At 45.4% G+C, this 17,536-nt stretch overlaps 1 protein-coding gene across 4 annotated transcripts in view; it reads right to left on the minus strand.

Moving 5' to 3' along the window:
- TBC1D9 (TBC1 domain family member 9) overlaps positions 1-6,820 on the minus strand; it is an 85,006-nt gene extending 78,186 nt beyond the window's left edge. For 3 of the 4 annotated variants that reach the window (XM_073341203.1, XM_073341204.1, XM_073341201.1), the window contains exon 1: positions 5,497-6,818. In XM_073341203.1, the coding sequence (XP_073197304.1) occupies positions 5,497-5,623 (127 nt within the window). In that variant the 5' untranslated portion in view covers positions 5,624-6,818. Of the gene's footprint in view, positions 1-5,496 lie in introns of all 4 variants that reach the window. The other variant, XM_073341202.1, reaches the window with a different exon arrangement.
- Positions 6,821-17,536: the final 10,716 nt, after the last annotated feature.

Consider the following 17,536-nt stretch of genomic DNA (forward strand, 5'->3'; position numbering starts at 1 on the left):
TGCCTAGAGATCCAAACATACTTTAATAATTGGTCCCTTTAAAAAAACAAAAAGCAACCACACTTCATATCAAGCAACCACATTTTTAGCAAAAGGAAGATGCTTCTCCTCTTTTTTGTTTATACAAATCAGCCACAGAAACCACAACCCCGGACTTTCTACCTGTGCACTTTATATGAATGTGTTTAATATCCAGAGTCTTCTCTTTAATCTATTTGTTGTGTTAAAATTAAGCTCTACATTTGAAGGAAAAAAATCTGGTTATTTCATTTATAAATGCCTAAGGCATGCACAGGAATTTTATATCAAGGATTGAGCTCTGTGCCACCATGGGGAAGATCCAAGTTCTACTTCATCTCTCAATCTCTCACTGCCCAACTACCCAAGGGTGAAAATCCCATATAGACATGTGACCCTCACAGGGAAGGAGCACTTTGTGCTGCCCAACCACAACCACTTTGTATCCAACTAGGTCTGGCCAAAGATCTCTTAGGTCAAGAGAACTGGTTGCTGTCAAATTGGGAGAAGAATGGAAATCTGAAGTGTGGAAAAACAGAAGATGTCATAGGGATATGGGGGATCCCTACCACCATCGAGGAAGATAATACAATAAAGGTCTTTGCCATATTGATGAACAGAGAGAATATCAAACTCCATGTCTGAAGGTCAGACACTTCATAAGACATACCGAAAAAGCTTGCAAACCTAGTATAAAAAGTGACATGTGATTTCATTACGAACAATGTTAATCAAACACTGATTTTTTTTTAAAACCATGAAAATAAGCTTTTAGTTTTATCCTGAAATATTAATGAAGTGATTCAAGATAAAGGGTGAGTTTACAGAGCGGCTATTAAAACCCAATTTACCAAAAGCCATTTCCATTCCCGCTCCCCCCCTTATTGAAAGAAAAAAAAACCTCAACAACTCATATCTTCTATTAGGGCTTTTCTGCAAAAGAAAGTTGCGGTGGTATAATCTAAACTGATTTTTAAACCCATATAGTTACACTGCTACAAAAAGCTATGTGGGTTAGTATATGAGTTCAGAAGAGCAATTTTTACTAAACCAAAATAATCAGTTTAAGCTATTAAGTTATTATAATTTATTATTTGTATTGTGGTAGCTCACAGGAGTCCCAGTCCTTGACCATGGCCCACTGTTCCAGTCACTGTGGGTATGCCTAGACTGCAGCACACCTGCAGCTGGCCTGGGTCAGCTGACTTAGGCTTGTGGGGTTTGGGCTGTGGAACTATAAAACTGCAGTGTAGACACCTGGACATGGGCTGGAGCCCAGGCTCTAAGGGTATGTCTACACTGCAGTTAAAAACCCACAGCTGACCCAGGTCAGCTGACTCAGGCTTGCGGGGCTTGGCCTAAGGGGCTGTTTAATTGCAGTGTAGACATTTGGACTCGAGCTGGAGCCGGAGCGCAAAGTCTACACCGCAATTACACAGCCCCTTAGGCCAAGCCCCATGAGCCTGAGTCAGCTGACCCAGGCCAGCCTTGGGTGTCTAACCACAATGTAAACATACTCTTTGCTAACATAACAAAAAAAGTGGTCCCTGTCCCAAAGAACTTACAGTACAAGTACCAAGCTAAACCAAAATAAGCCACTCATACCAAAATAGGAGTACCAAACAGGGGTTTGCGGATAGTTAACATTCACACCTTTAGTTATAGTGGTGCAACTTTCTTGTGTTAACAAGTTCTTCTTTTAACTAGTCTGCAAGACAATTGCAATTTTAAAACCTAAGGCAAAACTTCCTCGTGTGCCAGTACTGGGGAAAACAGGTCATCAGAAGTCATCACAAGAAGGAAAAACAAAAAATGTTTGCGTCTTCAGGACACATTTCTGAGATAAACTGTGTCTCCTTTTTAGCATGAAGAATGCAGATAACTCTACCATGGTGAAAACCTTATATACACGATATTTTCAGTTGTCTAAGTATGAATGATTTGTTTTCCCACAGTGACCACCTCAAATTTTACAAACTGTTATTTGATGCCATATCCACTGATGGACTATATTTTCGGGCATGTAAATGGATAATCTAACCAACCTAATTTCAGAACTGTGTCACTGCAAACAGAATTATGAATGAAAGAAAATATTTCTTTAAGCAGTACCATCCTGCTAATTACACTTGCATGTTTCTTTAAACAGGGGCAGATAACTGCTCTGAGAGTACAGTACTATAGTCACAATTTTCAGGATTTCTAAGGGACCATCCCAAATGTGATCAGTTTTTCAAGATACATCCTCTATTGACTGTGTAAAGTTTCAGTGGAGACTAGGTGGGTGAGGTGATCATTTTTATTGGACTTCTGTTGGAGAGAAACACAAGCTTTTGAGCTTACACAGAGCTTTTCTTCAGGTAAAGTTTCAATAGTTTATACTCTAGGTAGGGGGACACTTAGGTTTCTAAAAGCAAAAAAATTTTAAGAGTATTTTAGTCAGGTTTACCTAAGTATATGACAAAGTTAAGTGGTGCCAAGAGTTCTCTCAAGATATATACACTAGAAAAGTTTCATTTCCCCCTTGATTGGTTCTAGATTGCAAACACTAAATTATACTATAAATTCTTTGGAGTAAAGACTGTCATCTTCTTGAGTGGATCTACAGCACCTGTCACACTGGGATCCTGTTCCTGATTGAGAATTGTGGGCATTACCACTAATACTAATGATTTTATGAAGGCTATTTTTATATACTATGCATATTTGTTTAGGTATGATCCTATCAGCAAGCAGTATCCATATCATCTCATGGAAAAGGCTACAAAAATATTTCTTGCTAAACAAAAACAAAAAATCAAAAGCCTAAAGATAATATTTCAAGTGTGAAGAACTGCTAGTAGTAAAGGAAAGATTTAGTTACTTATTACCATTACCACATTCCCAGGTGAAGTGCAATTCAAGGCAAGGCACATATACAAACAAACATAATTGAACAGCAGTTTACAACAAATATATGGGACTGTATAGAAGAGTTTGTCATAGGACAATATGCACTATATATTGTATACTATATACACTGGTGTTCACGTGGTTCACTTAATGGTATACAATACATCTCAAGAATCAAAACTCCAGAAGAGAACATCTAACTTCAATACCCATTTTTTCATGTTCTCTGTGCGTGTATCTATCTTCCTACTGTATTTCCACTGCATGCATCCGATGAAGTGGGTTTTAGCCCACGAAAGCTTAATGCTCAAATAAATTTGTTAGTCTTTAAAGGTGCCACAAGTACTCCTCTTTTTTTTCTGAACTTCAGTTTCCCGTCCAATAATGTGGGTCTATCAGACACTGAGAGAAGAGGATGCAGTGGCCTGGTTTACTCCAAAAGAATGGAACAGTCCTACCCCTACTCAACGATGTAAGTAGAGACTCAAAAGAATACATTTTCAGAAGTGGCCACTAAATCTCTACAGTTATATCATCACCCACATACACAATTGGATATGTATGTAGGCTGCATTTTTTTTTGTAGGCCAGTTGAGAATAAGGCCCCAAATGTTCACAATAACTGTTCCTCTGACTGGAAAGATACTACATTATTAGGATAATGGAAAGAATCATAAGAAGCAATCATGCAATCCAGGGGATTAGAATATGTGATGAATTCTTTGCCAAATTTACGAGTAGCAGACTACTGAGGGGAGAGAGTCATTTAAGATGGATTTGTCACTCGTGTCCATAATTTCCATGAAAGGAAATGCCAGCAGCCAATATGGAGTGATTGCCGATAATTTACCATGGCCAAGGAGAAGCAGTATTTCAGCCATTCTTTATGAAGCAAATAGGTAGGTTCAGGGATGCTGGAACAATTTATATAGTGGGGGTGTTGAGAGCCATTGAACCAGACTGTAAAACTCTGTAAACGATAGAAACCACTTCAAGCCAGGGAGTGGGGTAGCACCCCTCATTGCACCCCCAGCACCCTAGTTCCAGCACCTCTGAGTAGGTTCATCAACATACAATGCTGATGGCTGAAGAATGAACAAATATCCCTGAGCGTGTCACTATAATTGGAAAAATCACCCTGCAAAGGCACTTATTAGATTGTAAATTATTTTCAAGCAAGGACAACACACCAGGCCCAAAGAAAAATGAAATTCTCTAATAAAGCTACACAGAGCTTAGCTCCAAAAATGCAAGCACTCCACAATGTTTATTTTGACTAGTTTAGAGGAATTTCATTTCAGCATACACGGATTAAAAAACAAAAATCTTAAAAGAATAAGTTTCACTTATTCAGAGATTTGTATTGATTCAGGAAGAACGGCTGGTAATAAAACTGAGTTGAGTTCTACATTCCCAATTCATGTATTTTTTTAATCTAGAAAAATTCATAATTTTCAAGACCTTTTTTGTGTTATACACACACCCATAGGTAGGGAGGGCACTGTTGAATCAAAATATTAAAGGTGTACGTTACATAATATTTAAATAAAAATACTATCAGGGTGAGATGATCCCAGTAATGTAAAGCTTTCAATGCTGGTGGTAATAATTTATACTGGTCAAAATATACTAAATATTTAGAGAACTCATACAATCATAATATGAATGAAAAAAGTTACTCTTCTGAGAACACATACATCATCTAGGACATCCCAAAGGGACATACAGTAGAGATTCAAAAGCAAAACTGTTCCCTTACTGCCAGATATGTATACATGTTTATGGTTTTTTTCTAAAATCAATATGTACTAATAGAAAAGCAAGCTCATCAAAATACATCTGCAAATTGCACCTGAATGTATCAAGAGATCAAATACCACTACTTTATTTTCTAGATAATATTATGCAATTACAAATATCACAGAAATTGTAAAGTACCAGGGAAACCTTTACAGTATTTACAAATAAAGACAAATTATTTAATGCTACCCTAATACTACTGCACTCTGGTAACTGTCAAGTAGTAACCCTCCACTGGAATAATATTTTCCCTGGCAGAGAGATAAAAACTCTTGCGAATGTGGTGAAAAATAGTTACAGCTCCCTAATCACAAAACTTTATGATTACATTTTCCCCCAATACCATTATTTTAATTCACACAGTTCCCCTCACCTGAATTCACCCTCTCTCCCTTGACACCTCTACTGTCTTATTGTTACTGATGTGGGAAATGATACTCCTCTGACAAATCATTCAAAAAACAATGACTGAACAGCTGCAGCACTGGATATATGACTCCTGTGATTAAATAAGCGATGATAAAGCCAAAAAGAAGAGAGGCAGGCGGGGATCTGGTGTCAAGAGTCAAAAGCACTGTCTGAGAGAAAAGACGATTTTCCCGGTTACCTGTGTCGGGAACATGCACTGCCTAGATGGGGCATCACTCCTGTTCTAAATACAGTCATTTCACCAAGTGCTAGATGCTGAGCTCAAACAAAATTAAGACTGGGCCAAATCACCTAAAGGCAAAGTAGGCTTGAAATGCACAGCATGGCTACACAGAGAGGCGCCCTCTTCTCCCTTACCAGCCAGTCCTCCGCCGCCTCCATCTCCTCCATGCCCCTTCCTCCTCTGCAGGATGAAGTAAGGGTTGGCCCTCTCCGTGACCCACAGGGCGTTTGCCAGCAGCACCTCCCCGGGGTTCACCCACATGTTCCCGGCAGAGACAAAAGGCAGCTTGATGGGGCTGGTTTTGAAGGTTTAACTCATTCACGGAGCCGTGGCGCCAGGAGGATGCTGGCGAGACGCAGGTCACATTCAACGCGCCGTCCGACCCAGCTGAGAGATAACAAAGCCCCAGGCAGAGCGAGCGAGCGAGCGAGCCAGGGGATGGAAAGGAAGCAGCGGCCCCCCTGTGACCGCCCCACCGCCGACTCACTCACCCGACCGAGCCCGGCCGGCCGCTCCCGATCGGCGCGCTTACACTGCTAAAGCAAAGGCGGCAGCAGCAGCGAGAGGCGGCGGCGGCGGGATCAGCCACGCAGCGAGGAGAACAGCGGTGACATCAGCACCAGCCGCCGCGGAGCCCAGCCGCGCTGCCTCCCCTCGCCCAGCCGCGCTGCCTCCCCTCGCCCAGCCCTGCCTGCGCCATGCACCAAGCACCCTCGCGGGCAGCAGCGCCACAGGAAGGCTCTGATTGCAGAAGTGGCGGGCGTCCCTCCCCACCCGCAATACAAGCACAGGCTCAGAGGCGACTCTGCTCGCCACGTACAAGCTGGGCACAGCACCGCAGCTGCTACTCTAATCCCCCGGGGCACACCCCTCTCCAAACATACACGGGGCCCGCCAGCTAATAAGCCTGGACTGGCGTGACGAGCTGCACAAGAATCCCAAGAGAGAGACGCTCAGACGTCGGGCGGCGGCGACAGCCCTCAGCACGTTCAGCTCGCTGGGAGGAGCACTCGGAGCTACGCGGGTGCCTTAGGGGACACGCAGCGCCCTCTCCATCCCACACAGCTCATGCATTAGCTTCGCGGCCACCAACGAGCGGCGTATTCGCTGCTGCACAAGTAGGCAGGTGACGGGGCGAGCGCCCCACCCGAGCAGCGCAGCGCAGCTTCCCCCCCAATCCCAGGCACGCACCCAGAGGTGCCCTGGGCAGAGCTCCGCAGAACAGCCCTGCCGGCCTTAAAGGCTGCACTAATGCTTCGGAGCAGGCGCCAGGCACGGGCGCGCGCGACGAGCTACTCCCGGTGTTAAATGCACCAGAAAGGCCTCCGAGGCGCGCGCGCTGCGGGCTTGCAGCCCCTACCGGCCCGGCTGCGGGAAGGACGCGCACGGCCCCGCCCACTGCACCTGCGCGCGCGCCCCCTCTCTGCCCTGGCGCAGCGGCGTCTCTGGCCCCGGGAGGTGCATCTAGGTTCTCAGTGGGCGGAGCGGACGTAGCAGCGACCAGCCTAAAAGTCTATTATGGGCGTTTCTTGCTTCCTGCAATCCCAAGTGACAGTCACGCGCCGCACCTGTCATCGCGCCTAGCAGCCGGGGAGGCTCCGCTCGCTCCATCCCGCTCCTGCTGGCGGGCAAAAGCCCCGCCCAAATGGACCTCACGTTCCTATCATAGAATCATAGAATCTCAGGGTTGGAAGGGACCTCAGGAGGTCATCTAGTCCAACCCGCTGCTCAAAGCAGGACCAATCCCCAATTTTTTGCCCCAGATCCTTAAATGGCCCCCTCAAGGATTGAACTCACAACCCTGAGTTTAGCAGGCCAATGCTCAAACCACTGAGCTATCCCACCCTTGCTCCACCTTCCCCTGTGCTGAGTGTGGCACTGGCTCCACAACACCCAGGGAACTCAACACAACCATGCCTACAGCAGCCACCACTGGTTGTATGGCAGATTGAAGGCACTTGATCTGTGTTTTGCATTGGAGCCAGGACCCCATGTAGCACTGATCTGTTTGTGTTAGGCTACAAGGTTGTGGGGATGAAGACTTTACGTTTTCCTTCAGCTGCTGCAAAGAGAAATTGAAAAAACTGAGATTTTCCCTCTTGGTGAAGACTCAAGCTTTCCCCTTTCTGCCACTTGTGTGTGTGTGGGGGGGGGGAGGAGGGGTATGAGAAATGACATGAAATAAAGTTTTTGCATTACAGATGAGTAAAATAAAAGGATAAACTAGCTCTATTGGCTACAATATTCAACTTCCCAAAGGGACCATTGTGTTCATCTAAACTGACCCCCCCCCCATATGATAGAATTACTGGCCTGGTGGATGGGGGGAAGCAATAGATGTGATATAGCTTGTTTTTAAATAAGGCTTTTGACACAGTGACACATAGGAAAATCTATATAAAGATAGTTAAGCTCTAGAATAAGCTTCCCAGAGAGGTTATGGAATCACCATTATTCAACGTTTTCAAGGACAGGTTGAAAAAACACCTGTCACGGATGATCTAGGTTTACTTGATCCTGCCTCAGCACCGGGGGCTAGATTTGATGTCTCAAGGTCCTTTATAGCCCTACATTTCTATGATTATATAACACACACCATAAAGCGCCCTCCTCCCCCACTTCCTAGACCATATCTTTAAGAAAAACAGCCAGTTAAAAGTGGTCAGTGATGGAGAATCCAGCATGACCTTTGGTGCCAATGGATAATTACTCTCAATTAAAAACTTAGACAAATTCAGACTGGAATTAAGGTGTATCTTGGTTTTAGATCAAGAAAATTATCTATCCTCAAATTTAAATGAACCTCATCAATGAGGGGGTTTAAACTGTCTTCCTACTTCAATCTCTCTTGATATGCCCATTCTCTCTATTGTGCTCTATTGTAGCCAATGCCATTTTCATGGCTGTCAGCTGCACTAGTCATAACGCATTGCAGAGATTTTGGATACACTTTTGAGGGACTGAGAAGTCCCTACATACTTGACCTTAAAGCCAATAGAATACCTCCCAAATATTAGGCTATGTATACTTACAGCACACTATAAATAATTATACTATCCAGTCTTCCAGGCTGTAAAGTTTCATTCTTGGTATTTACACAGAGACACTTAACTCCTAGCCTCATTTATTGATAAAAAATATTATTGGGAAAATGAAATTAAGGCTAAAACCCCCCAGTAAAACAGTTCTGTGCAAACCTTCACTTTGCTTCTTACTCACTGGTCAATAATACCAGGGTGAAATGTGTGCAGCAACATTATATGTAAAGTTACGCTACCATCCTACATGGGGAATTCATATGTTCAAACCCACATAGCCCCAAGTAGGCAGGAGTGGTTAAGCAGGTCTATCTTAAACAAAAGAATGTGTGGTTAGCACCAGTTTACATATAAGTAGTAAACAAGATCCTTGAGAGAGCAAGAGGGAGCCAAGGCAAATCTGCATTTCACTATACACAGGGGATAAGAAAGAACACGGAGGCATCTTCACCCCCAGACTCCACATCGCCACTTTTACTGTTTGAATGAACATTGCTATGAGAGGCAATCCTCAGAAGAATTCACTTCAAATGGGAACTGGACTATAAAGGTGAGGAGCACAAAGAGCCCCAGTATTCTCCCTATTGCTATAGCTCACATTCCTGGGTGCAATCCAGACTAATGTGTCATTACTTGCCCTGCAACCTTGAGTGCCTCACAATTCTTTGTTAGGTTTCAGAGTAACAGCCGTGTTAGTCTGTATTCGCAAAAAGAAAAGGAGTACTTGTGGCACCTTAGAGACTAACCAATTTATTTGAGCATAAGCTTTTGTGAGCTACAGCTCACTTCATCGGATGCATACTGTGGAAAGTATAGAAGATCTTTTTATACACACAAAGCATGAAAAAATGGGTGTTTACCACTACAAAAGGTTTTCTCTCCCCCAACCTCACTCTCCTGCTGGTAATACCTTATCTAAAGTAATCACTCTCCTTACAATGTGTATGATAATCAAGGTGGGCCATTTCCAGCACAAATCCAGGGATTAACAAGAACGTCTGGGTGGGGGGGAGGTAGGAAAAAACAAGGGGAAATAGGTTACCTTGCATAATGACTTAGCCACTCCCAGTCTCTATTCAAGCCTAAGTTAATTGTATCCAATTTGCAAATGAATTCCAACTCAACAGTCTCTCGCTGGAGTCTGGTCTTGAAGTTTTTTTGTTGTAATATCGCAACTTTCATGTCTGTAATCACGTGACCAGAGAGATTGAAGTGTTCTCTGACTGGTTTATGAATGTTATAATTCTTGACATCTGATTTGTGTCCATTTATTCTTTTACGTAGAGACTGTCCAGTTTGACCAATGTACATGGCAGAGGGGCATTGCTGGCACATGATGGCATATATCACATTGGTGGATGTGCTGGTGAACGAGCCTCTGATGATGTGGCTGATGTTATTAGGCACCTGTGATGGTGTCTCCTGAATAGATATGTGGGCACAGTTGGCAACGGGCTTTGTTGCAAGGATAGGTTCCTGGGTTAGTGGTTCTGTTGTGTGGTATGTGGTTGCTGGTGAGTATTTGCTTCAGGTTGGCGGGCTGTCTGTAGGTAAGGACTGGCCTGTCTCCCAAGATTTGTGAGAGTGTTGGGTCATCCTTCAGGATAGGTTGTAGATCCTTAATAATGCGTTGGAGGGGTTTTAGTTGGGGGCTGAAGGTGACGGCTAGTGGCGTTCTGTTATTTTCTTGTTAGGCCTGTCCTGTAGTAGGTGACTTCTGGGAACTCTTCTGGCTCTATCAATCTGTTTCTTCACTTCCGCAGGTGGGTATTGTAGTTGTAAGAATGCTTGATAGAGATCTTGTAGGTGTTTGTCTCTGTCTGAGGGGTTGGAGCAAATGCGGTTGTATCGCAGAGCTTGGCTGTAGACGATGGATCGTGTGGTGTGGTCAGGGTGAAAGCTGGAGGCAGGTAGGTAGGAATAGCGGTCAGTAGGTTTCCGGTATAGGGGGGTGTTTATGTGACCATCGTTTATTAGCACTGTAGTGTCCAGGAAGTGATCTCTTGTGTGGACTGGACCAGGCTGAGGTTGATGGTGGGATGGAAATTGTTGAAATCATGGTGGAATTCCTCAAGGGCTTCTTTTCCATGGGTCCAGATGATGAAGATGTCATCAATATAGCACAAGTAGAGTAGGGGCGTTAGGGGACGAGAGCTGAGGAAGCATTGTTCTAAGTCAGCCATAAAAATGTTGGCATACTGTGGGGCCATGCGGGTACCCATAGCAGTGCCGCTGATCTGAAGGTATACATTGTCCCCAAATGTAAAATAGTTATGGGTAAGGACAAAGTCACAAAGTTCAGCCACCAGGTTAGCCGTGACATTATCGGGGATAGTGTTCTTGACGGCTTGTAGTCCATCTTTGTATGGAATGTTGGTGAAGAGGGCTTCTACATCCATAGTGGCCAGGATGGTGTTATCAGGAAGATCACCGGTGGATTGTAGTTTCCTCAAGAAGTCAGTGGTGTCTCGAAGGTAGCTGGGAGTGCTGGTAGCGTAGGGCCTGAGGAGGGAGTCTACATAGCCAGACAATCCTGCTGTCAGGGTGCCAATGCCTGAGATGATGGGGCACCCAGGATTTCCAGGTTTATGGATCTTGGGTAGTAGATAGAATATCCCAGGTCAGGGTTCCAGGGGTGTGTCTGTGCGGATTTGATCTTGTGCTTTTTCAGGAAGTTTCTTGAGCAAATGCTGTAGTTTCTTTTGGTAACTCTCAGTGGGATCAGAGGATAATGGCTTGTAGAAAGTGGTGTTGGAGAGCTGCCGAGCAGCCTCTTGTTCATATTCTGACCTATTCATGATGACAACAGCACTTCCTTTGTCAGCCTTTTTGATTCTGATGTCAGAGTTGTTTCTGAGGCTGTGGATGGCATTGTGTTCTGCACGGCTGAGGTTGTGGGGCAAGTGATGCTGCTTTTCCACAATTTCAGCCCGTGCATGTCGGCGAAAGCATTCTATGTAGAAGTCCAGTCTGCTGTCTCGACCTTCAGGAGGAGTCCACCTAGAATCCTTCTTTTTGTAGTGTTGGTAGGGAGGTCTCTGTGGATTAGTATGTTGTTCAGAGGTGTGTTGGAAATATTCCTTGAGTAGGAGACATCGAAAATAGGATTCTAGGTCACCACAGAACTGTACCATGTTCGTGGGGGTGGAGGGGCAGAAGGAGAGGCCCCGAGATAGGACAGCTGCTTCTGCTGGGCTAAGAGTATAGTTGGATAGGTTAACAATATTGCTGGGTGGGTTGAGGGAACCATTCCTGAGGCCCCTTGTGGCATGTAGTAGTTTAGAAAGTTTAGTGTCCTTTTTCTTTTGTAGAGAAGCAAAGTGTGTGTTGTAAATGGCTTGTCTAGTTTTAGTAAAGTCCAGCCACGAGGAAGTTTGTGTGGAAGGTTGGTTTTTTATGAGAGTATCCATTTTTGAGAGCTCATTCTTTATCTTTCCCTGTTTGCTGTAGAGGATGTTGATTAGGTGGTTCCGCAGTTTCTTTGAGGGCGTGTGGCACAAATCCATTACAATCTACATACCACACAGACTATGCTGACCCTCGCCCCCTTCCCCCCAGACGTTCTTGTTAAACCCTGGATTTGTGCTGGAAATGGCCCACCTTGATTATCATACACATTGTAAGGAGAGTGATCACTTTAGATAAGCTATTACCAGCAGGAGAGTGGGTTTGTGTGTGTGGGGAGGGGGGGGAGAAAACCTGGATTTGTGCTGGAAATGGCCCAACTTGATCATCATACACATTGTAAGGAGAGTGATCACTTTAGACAAGCTATTACCAGCATGAGAGTGGGGTGGGAGAGAAAACCTTTTGTAGTGGTAAACACCCATTTTTTCATGCTTTGTGTGTATAAAAAGGTCTTCTATACTTTCCACAGTATGCATCCGATGAAGTGAGCTGTAGCTCACGAAAGCTTATGCTCAAATAAATTTGTTAGTCTCCAAGGTGCCACAAGTACTCCTTTTCTTTTTGCGAATACAGACTAACATGGATGCTACTCTGAAACCTCTACAAGTGTAGACATTCTTATTCAGAATTAAAGCAGCCTTAATTTGGTTTAATTTAATTTAATTTAATTCACTTCCAAAGTGAAATAAACTAGACCAAATTAAGACCACTTGAATTCTGAATGAGCGTATCTACACTGGGGTTTAATGTGGTTTAACTATAGGGCTTGGCGACACTTGCAAGTTAGAGTGCATTGAAGCGGCCCCGGGCGCCTAATTCATGACGCATTCACACTGGCAAGGAACGTGGAGTGCCTGGATTCCGCAACTGGAGTGCTCCTGGTAATTCACCTTGACGAGAGGCATAACGCTTGCTGTGCCCTGGCTGGAGCGCCGCAGCACCAGTGTGGACGCCCTGGTCTGTTAACGCGCTCTCATCGGCCTCCAGAAGTGTCCCACAATTCCAGTTCCAGTCACTCTGGTCATCAGTTTGACCTCTACTGCCCTGCCCTCAGGTGACCAACCATCAGACCCGCCCTTTAAATTCTCTTGGAATTTTGAAAATCTCCTTCCTGTTTGCTTAGCCAGGCATGGAGTGCTTTCAGCAATTCTTTCCAGGTGACCATGCCTCCATGTGCCAGGAGATCCCCAGTATGGAGCAATGGCAAGGTGCTGGACCTCATCAGTGTTTGGGGGGAGGAAGCTGTCCAATCCCAGCTGCGCTCCAGCCATAGGAATTACGATACCTTCGGGCAGATATCAAAGGACATGATGGAAAGAGGCCATGACGGAAAGGGGCCATGACTGGGATGCACAGCAGTGCAGGGTTAAAGTGAAGGAGCTGCGGAATGCCTACCACAAAGCCCGCAAGGCAAACCGCCACTCCGGTGCTGCCCCCGCGACCTGCCGTTTCTACAAAGAGCTGGACACAATACTGGGGGCAACCCAACCTCCACTCCGAGGACCACCATGCACACTTCAGAGCCCTGTTCAACAAGGCAGGAGGAGGAAAACAGGAGCGAGGGTGCTGAGGAGGAGGGAGACACCCCGGCATCCCTAGATGCACGCAGCCAGTAGCTGTTCTCAAGCCAGAAGAAAGGTCGCCAGTCACAGCAGCCAATGCTTGGGGAAGGACAAACACCAGAGAAGGTGCCTGGAAAGCGGCTTTTATTTTGGGAAGGAAGTTGTTCGGTGCAGGCTCTTGGGGCGAGGAGGGTTAGGGCTGTATGCATGCATGCCTAAATGCAGAATAGGATGTTGATGTGCTCTCTCATATCACGGTAATCGGCCTCAGTAATCTCTTCAAAGGTCTCATGCAGAAGGTGGGCAATGCACTTATGCAGGTTCCTTGGGAGAGCTACTGTACTCCTTGTCCCAGTGAGGCTAACATGTCCATGCCACTGTGCCGTGAGGGGCGGTGGGACCATTGCTGCATACATGCAGGCTGCATATGGGCCAGGGCAGAAGCCACATTGCAGTAAAAGACTCTCCCTGGCTTCCCAGGACATCCTCAGCAGCGAGATATCTTCCAGGATGAACTCCTGTGAAAAATGTGGGGACAGTGTTCAGTGTAGGGGCCCGCTGCACCTGTAGCTCTCCCCAAGGCACAGAAACCCAGAGCACAGTACAGCCATGAAACAAATCAGTCCCCCTTGCCCCTGTGCTTACTCACCATTTTGGGACTCCTGTGGGTTATGTGCACTCACTTTGGGACAGGCAAATTAAGCTATTGTGTAGACTGTGCTTGTCTCTAAGTATGGGTGAATCATTGCTCTGTCTGGTATGAACAATGCTGCCTCTGTTAAGTGTTGCATTTTGCCTTTACAGATGCAACCTTGAGATCCCAGCCATTTGTGTTACCACCAGACGAAAGACTCCGAAGAATTAGGAAGAGGCCATGTAGAAGGAAAGAAGACATGCTGCATGAAGTAATGCAGCAGTCCCTTAATGAAAGTCAAAAAGCACAGGAGTGGCAGAGTGAAAGGAGGATCTGCCAGCAGAATGTGGATCGCTGGCACCAAAGCACGGAGAGGCTGCTAAGCATTATGGAGCTCCAAGAGGACTCAACACAGGTGCTCATAGCCATGCAGGCAGAACACTACTGCAGGGGGGTTGGGGGGGCCGCAGGTGCAGCCCTTGTCCCAAAACTCTTTTCCTTGTGCCCCCATGTCACCTCCAACCCACTTTCCCCAACATCTGGATTCTTATCGCCACCAGCTGCCTCAAACACCTGTAGCTTCACCACCCAGCCCTGAAAACTACGACCCTTACCCACTGCACTCACCCCCATCACCAGGCATTTTAGCCAGCTTGAAGTGCAGCACTCATTGCACAGTACTCCAGACGGAAAGGCTGAGTATGATAACAGGACATGCTCAAATCTGTGATTGAACCGTTCCCCACCTCATCCCCTTGTCCTTTGTGTTTCCCAAACAGTTGTGTTTCTTTTCAATAAATGCATTTTCTTTTCATTAAATGGATTTTTTGCTTTGAAAACATTCTTTATTATTGCATAACGTAAAAGATACCTTAGCTCAGGAAAGAAACAGGCACTGCAAGTCAGCGTATCATACATAGCAAACACAGATTCCTACTAACTTTGGAATGACTGCACTTCACTCCCGTGCAGGGCACCAGGCTTTACTGGTGGCTTTCAGCCCCAAATTGCTCCCTCAAGGCATCCCTAATCCTTGCAGTCCCATGCTGGGCCCCTTTAATAGCCCTGCTCTCTGGCTGTTCAAATTCAGAGGTTCAACACCTGGAGGCTGAGTTCCATGCCTGTGTGAATCTTTCACCCTTCACTTCACAAATGTTATGGAGAGTACAGCACGCGGCTATAACCACGGGGATGCGGTTATCGGCCAGGTCCAGCTTCCCGTACTGAGAGTGCCAGCAGCCCTTTCAACGGCTAAAAGCACACTCCACAGTCATTCTGCACTGGCTCAGCCTGTTGTTGAATTGCTCCTTGCTGCTGTCAAGGCTCCCTGTGTAGGCATTCATAAGCCATGGCATTAAAGGGTAAGTGGGGTCTCCAAAGATCACAATGGGTATTTCGACTTCCCCTACAGCAGTGATTCCCAAACTTGTTCCGCCACTTGTGCAGGGAAAGCCTCTGGCGGGCCAGGCTGGTTTGTTTACCTGCCGCGTCTGCAGGTTCGGCCGATCGCGGCTCCCAGTGGCTGCGGTTCGCTGCTCCAGGCCAATGGGAGCTGCTGGAAGTGACGCGGGCTGAGGGACGTACTGGCCGCTGAAGACAGCGTCACCACCACCAGTGCAGAAGTAAGGATGGCACAATGTGGTATTGCTACCCTTAATTCCGTGCCGCTGCTTGCGGAACTGGGCCCTTGGCCAGCAGCTGTCATTTTCCAGCCATCCAGCACTGAAGGCAGCACAAAAGTAAGGGTGGCAATACCGTGACACAACCCCCCCCCCCATAACTTTGCAACCCCTCTGTGACTCCCTTTTGGGTTGGGTACCCCCGTTTGAGAAACACTAGTCTCCACCGTGAAGTTTGTATAGTACAGGGTAAAAGATAAAAGCACACAAGACCAGATTTCATGGGGGAGACCCCCTTTCATGGTCCATGATGCATTTTTCACGGTCGTGAATTTGGTAGGGCCCCACTTATGAATCACTGGAACTATTTAGCAAGGGTCATTTGAACATTCTAGTTCAAAAAGAATTATTTTGGGGAAGTTCTATGGCCTCTGATATATAGGAAATCGGATGCGACAATCACAGAGGTCTTTTCTAGCCTTGGAATCTATGAAATCAGATCAATTAATTGGTTTGTACTCATTTCCAAATGAGCCCCATAAATAAGTTATCAATGTTTGACTGAAGAATGTTGTGATATCTTTTATGAACATTCATTTTTGTACAGGCCTAAAAGCCCATACACCACACGAACTAAAAATGAAGAGAGTGAGTTGGTGTTTCTGATTTCTTCCCCTTCCAGACATGACCATCAACCTCACCTTAAGCCTCCTAGTAGTTTGGGACACTTGTTTTTCCCTCACCTCTGATTCTCAGCTGTCCCCAAGCTACCAGGAAGAGTGGTTGATATTGATATTCGCTTAATTCAGTAACAAAAACAAATTAAACTAAACTGATATCAGCCATTCTTAAACCCAGCGTAAGAGTGCCCACACAAGGGGGTTGGGCCAATTTAACTAAATCAGTGTGGAACCGAATTTAGTTAAATCATGGCAATTTCTGGGTGTAGATCAAGCCTGAAAGTCACAGAGGGAGCACATTACCAACATCCCAGTTTACATTATGATAGATGTAGCTTTGCAACAGATAAATATAGAAATTGCATGTTTGTAAATGAAAGGCTGGAATTGGCAGAATATTCCAGAATGCACCAAAAATATCATGGAATCTGACTACCATTATTTTTGTGCCCATAGTTTTCTCTTGCTCTCGCTGTTGATATAGAATTCTATTGCTCTGGGTAGTTCAGAGGGACACCTGATGATCTGCCTCATGTAAATTATCTCAGCAACAACCTGACACCAGCAGCTCCTGATGGCCCCAGCTCCCTCCTTAATGAGAGCAACAACCTCTGTACTTGTGGGGCTGTGCAGGGAGAAGGTGATGCAATGATGTCACAGGGAGCTCCACTTTATAAGGCTCTGGTAGAAATCTTAGATGGCCTCCCGAGAGGACTTCAGAGTGATTTCTCAGTTCATTATAACCATCTTCCCCCTCGCTCCCCTCAGCCTAGCTGCACCTCTACTCTACACATTAAGAACTATTCGCCATATCCAAAAAGTTTCAGATTGATTGGTAGCTCCCCCCCCCCCATCTTTCTCTAGAGAAGTATAATTACAATTTTGTTCCCCAAATAAGAAGTGTTTGATTTTCCCATCCCTGCTGACCTCAAAAATAGGTAAGTGGAATTTCTTGACATTTCCTTTCACCTGAAAAAAGCCTTCTGTGAGTTGAGACCACTTATAAGTTTCAGCTCAGAAGGAAATGTTTTGGGAACATTATAAACATCTGAAAACGTGGAGTTACCATGCCAACTGGTTTTCAACCTGATCTATACTACAGTTTTCACTAGCTCTATAATTATACTATGAAACATGACTGATTTACTTGGAAACTCAGGCTGGACTCAACAACAACATTTCTAGAATTTGTTGAGTTACTGAAAATAATTCTCCCAGCTAGATGCTTCTCTC

This window comes from Lepidochelys kempii, chromosome 4 (genome assembly GCF_965140265.1).
Source record: "Lepidochelys kempii isolate rLepKem1 chromosome 4, rLepKem1.hap2, whole genome shotgun sequence".
Taxonomy (NCBI): Eukaryota; Metazoa; Chordata; order Testudines; family Cheloniidae; genus Lepidochelys; species Lepidochelys kempii.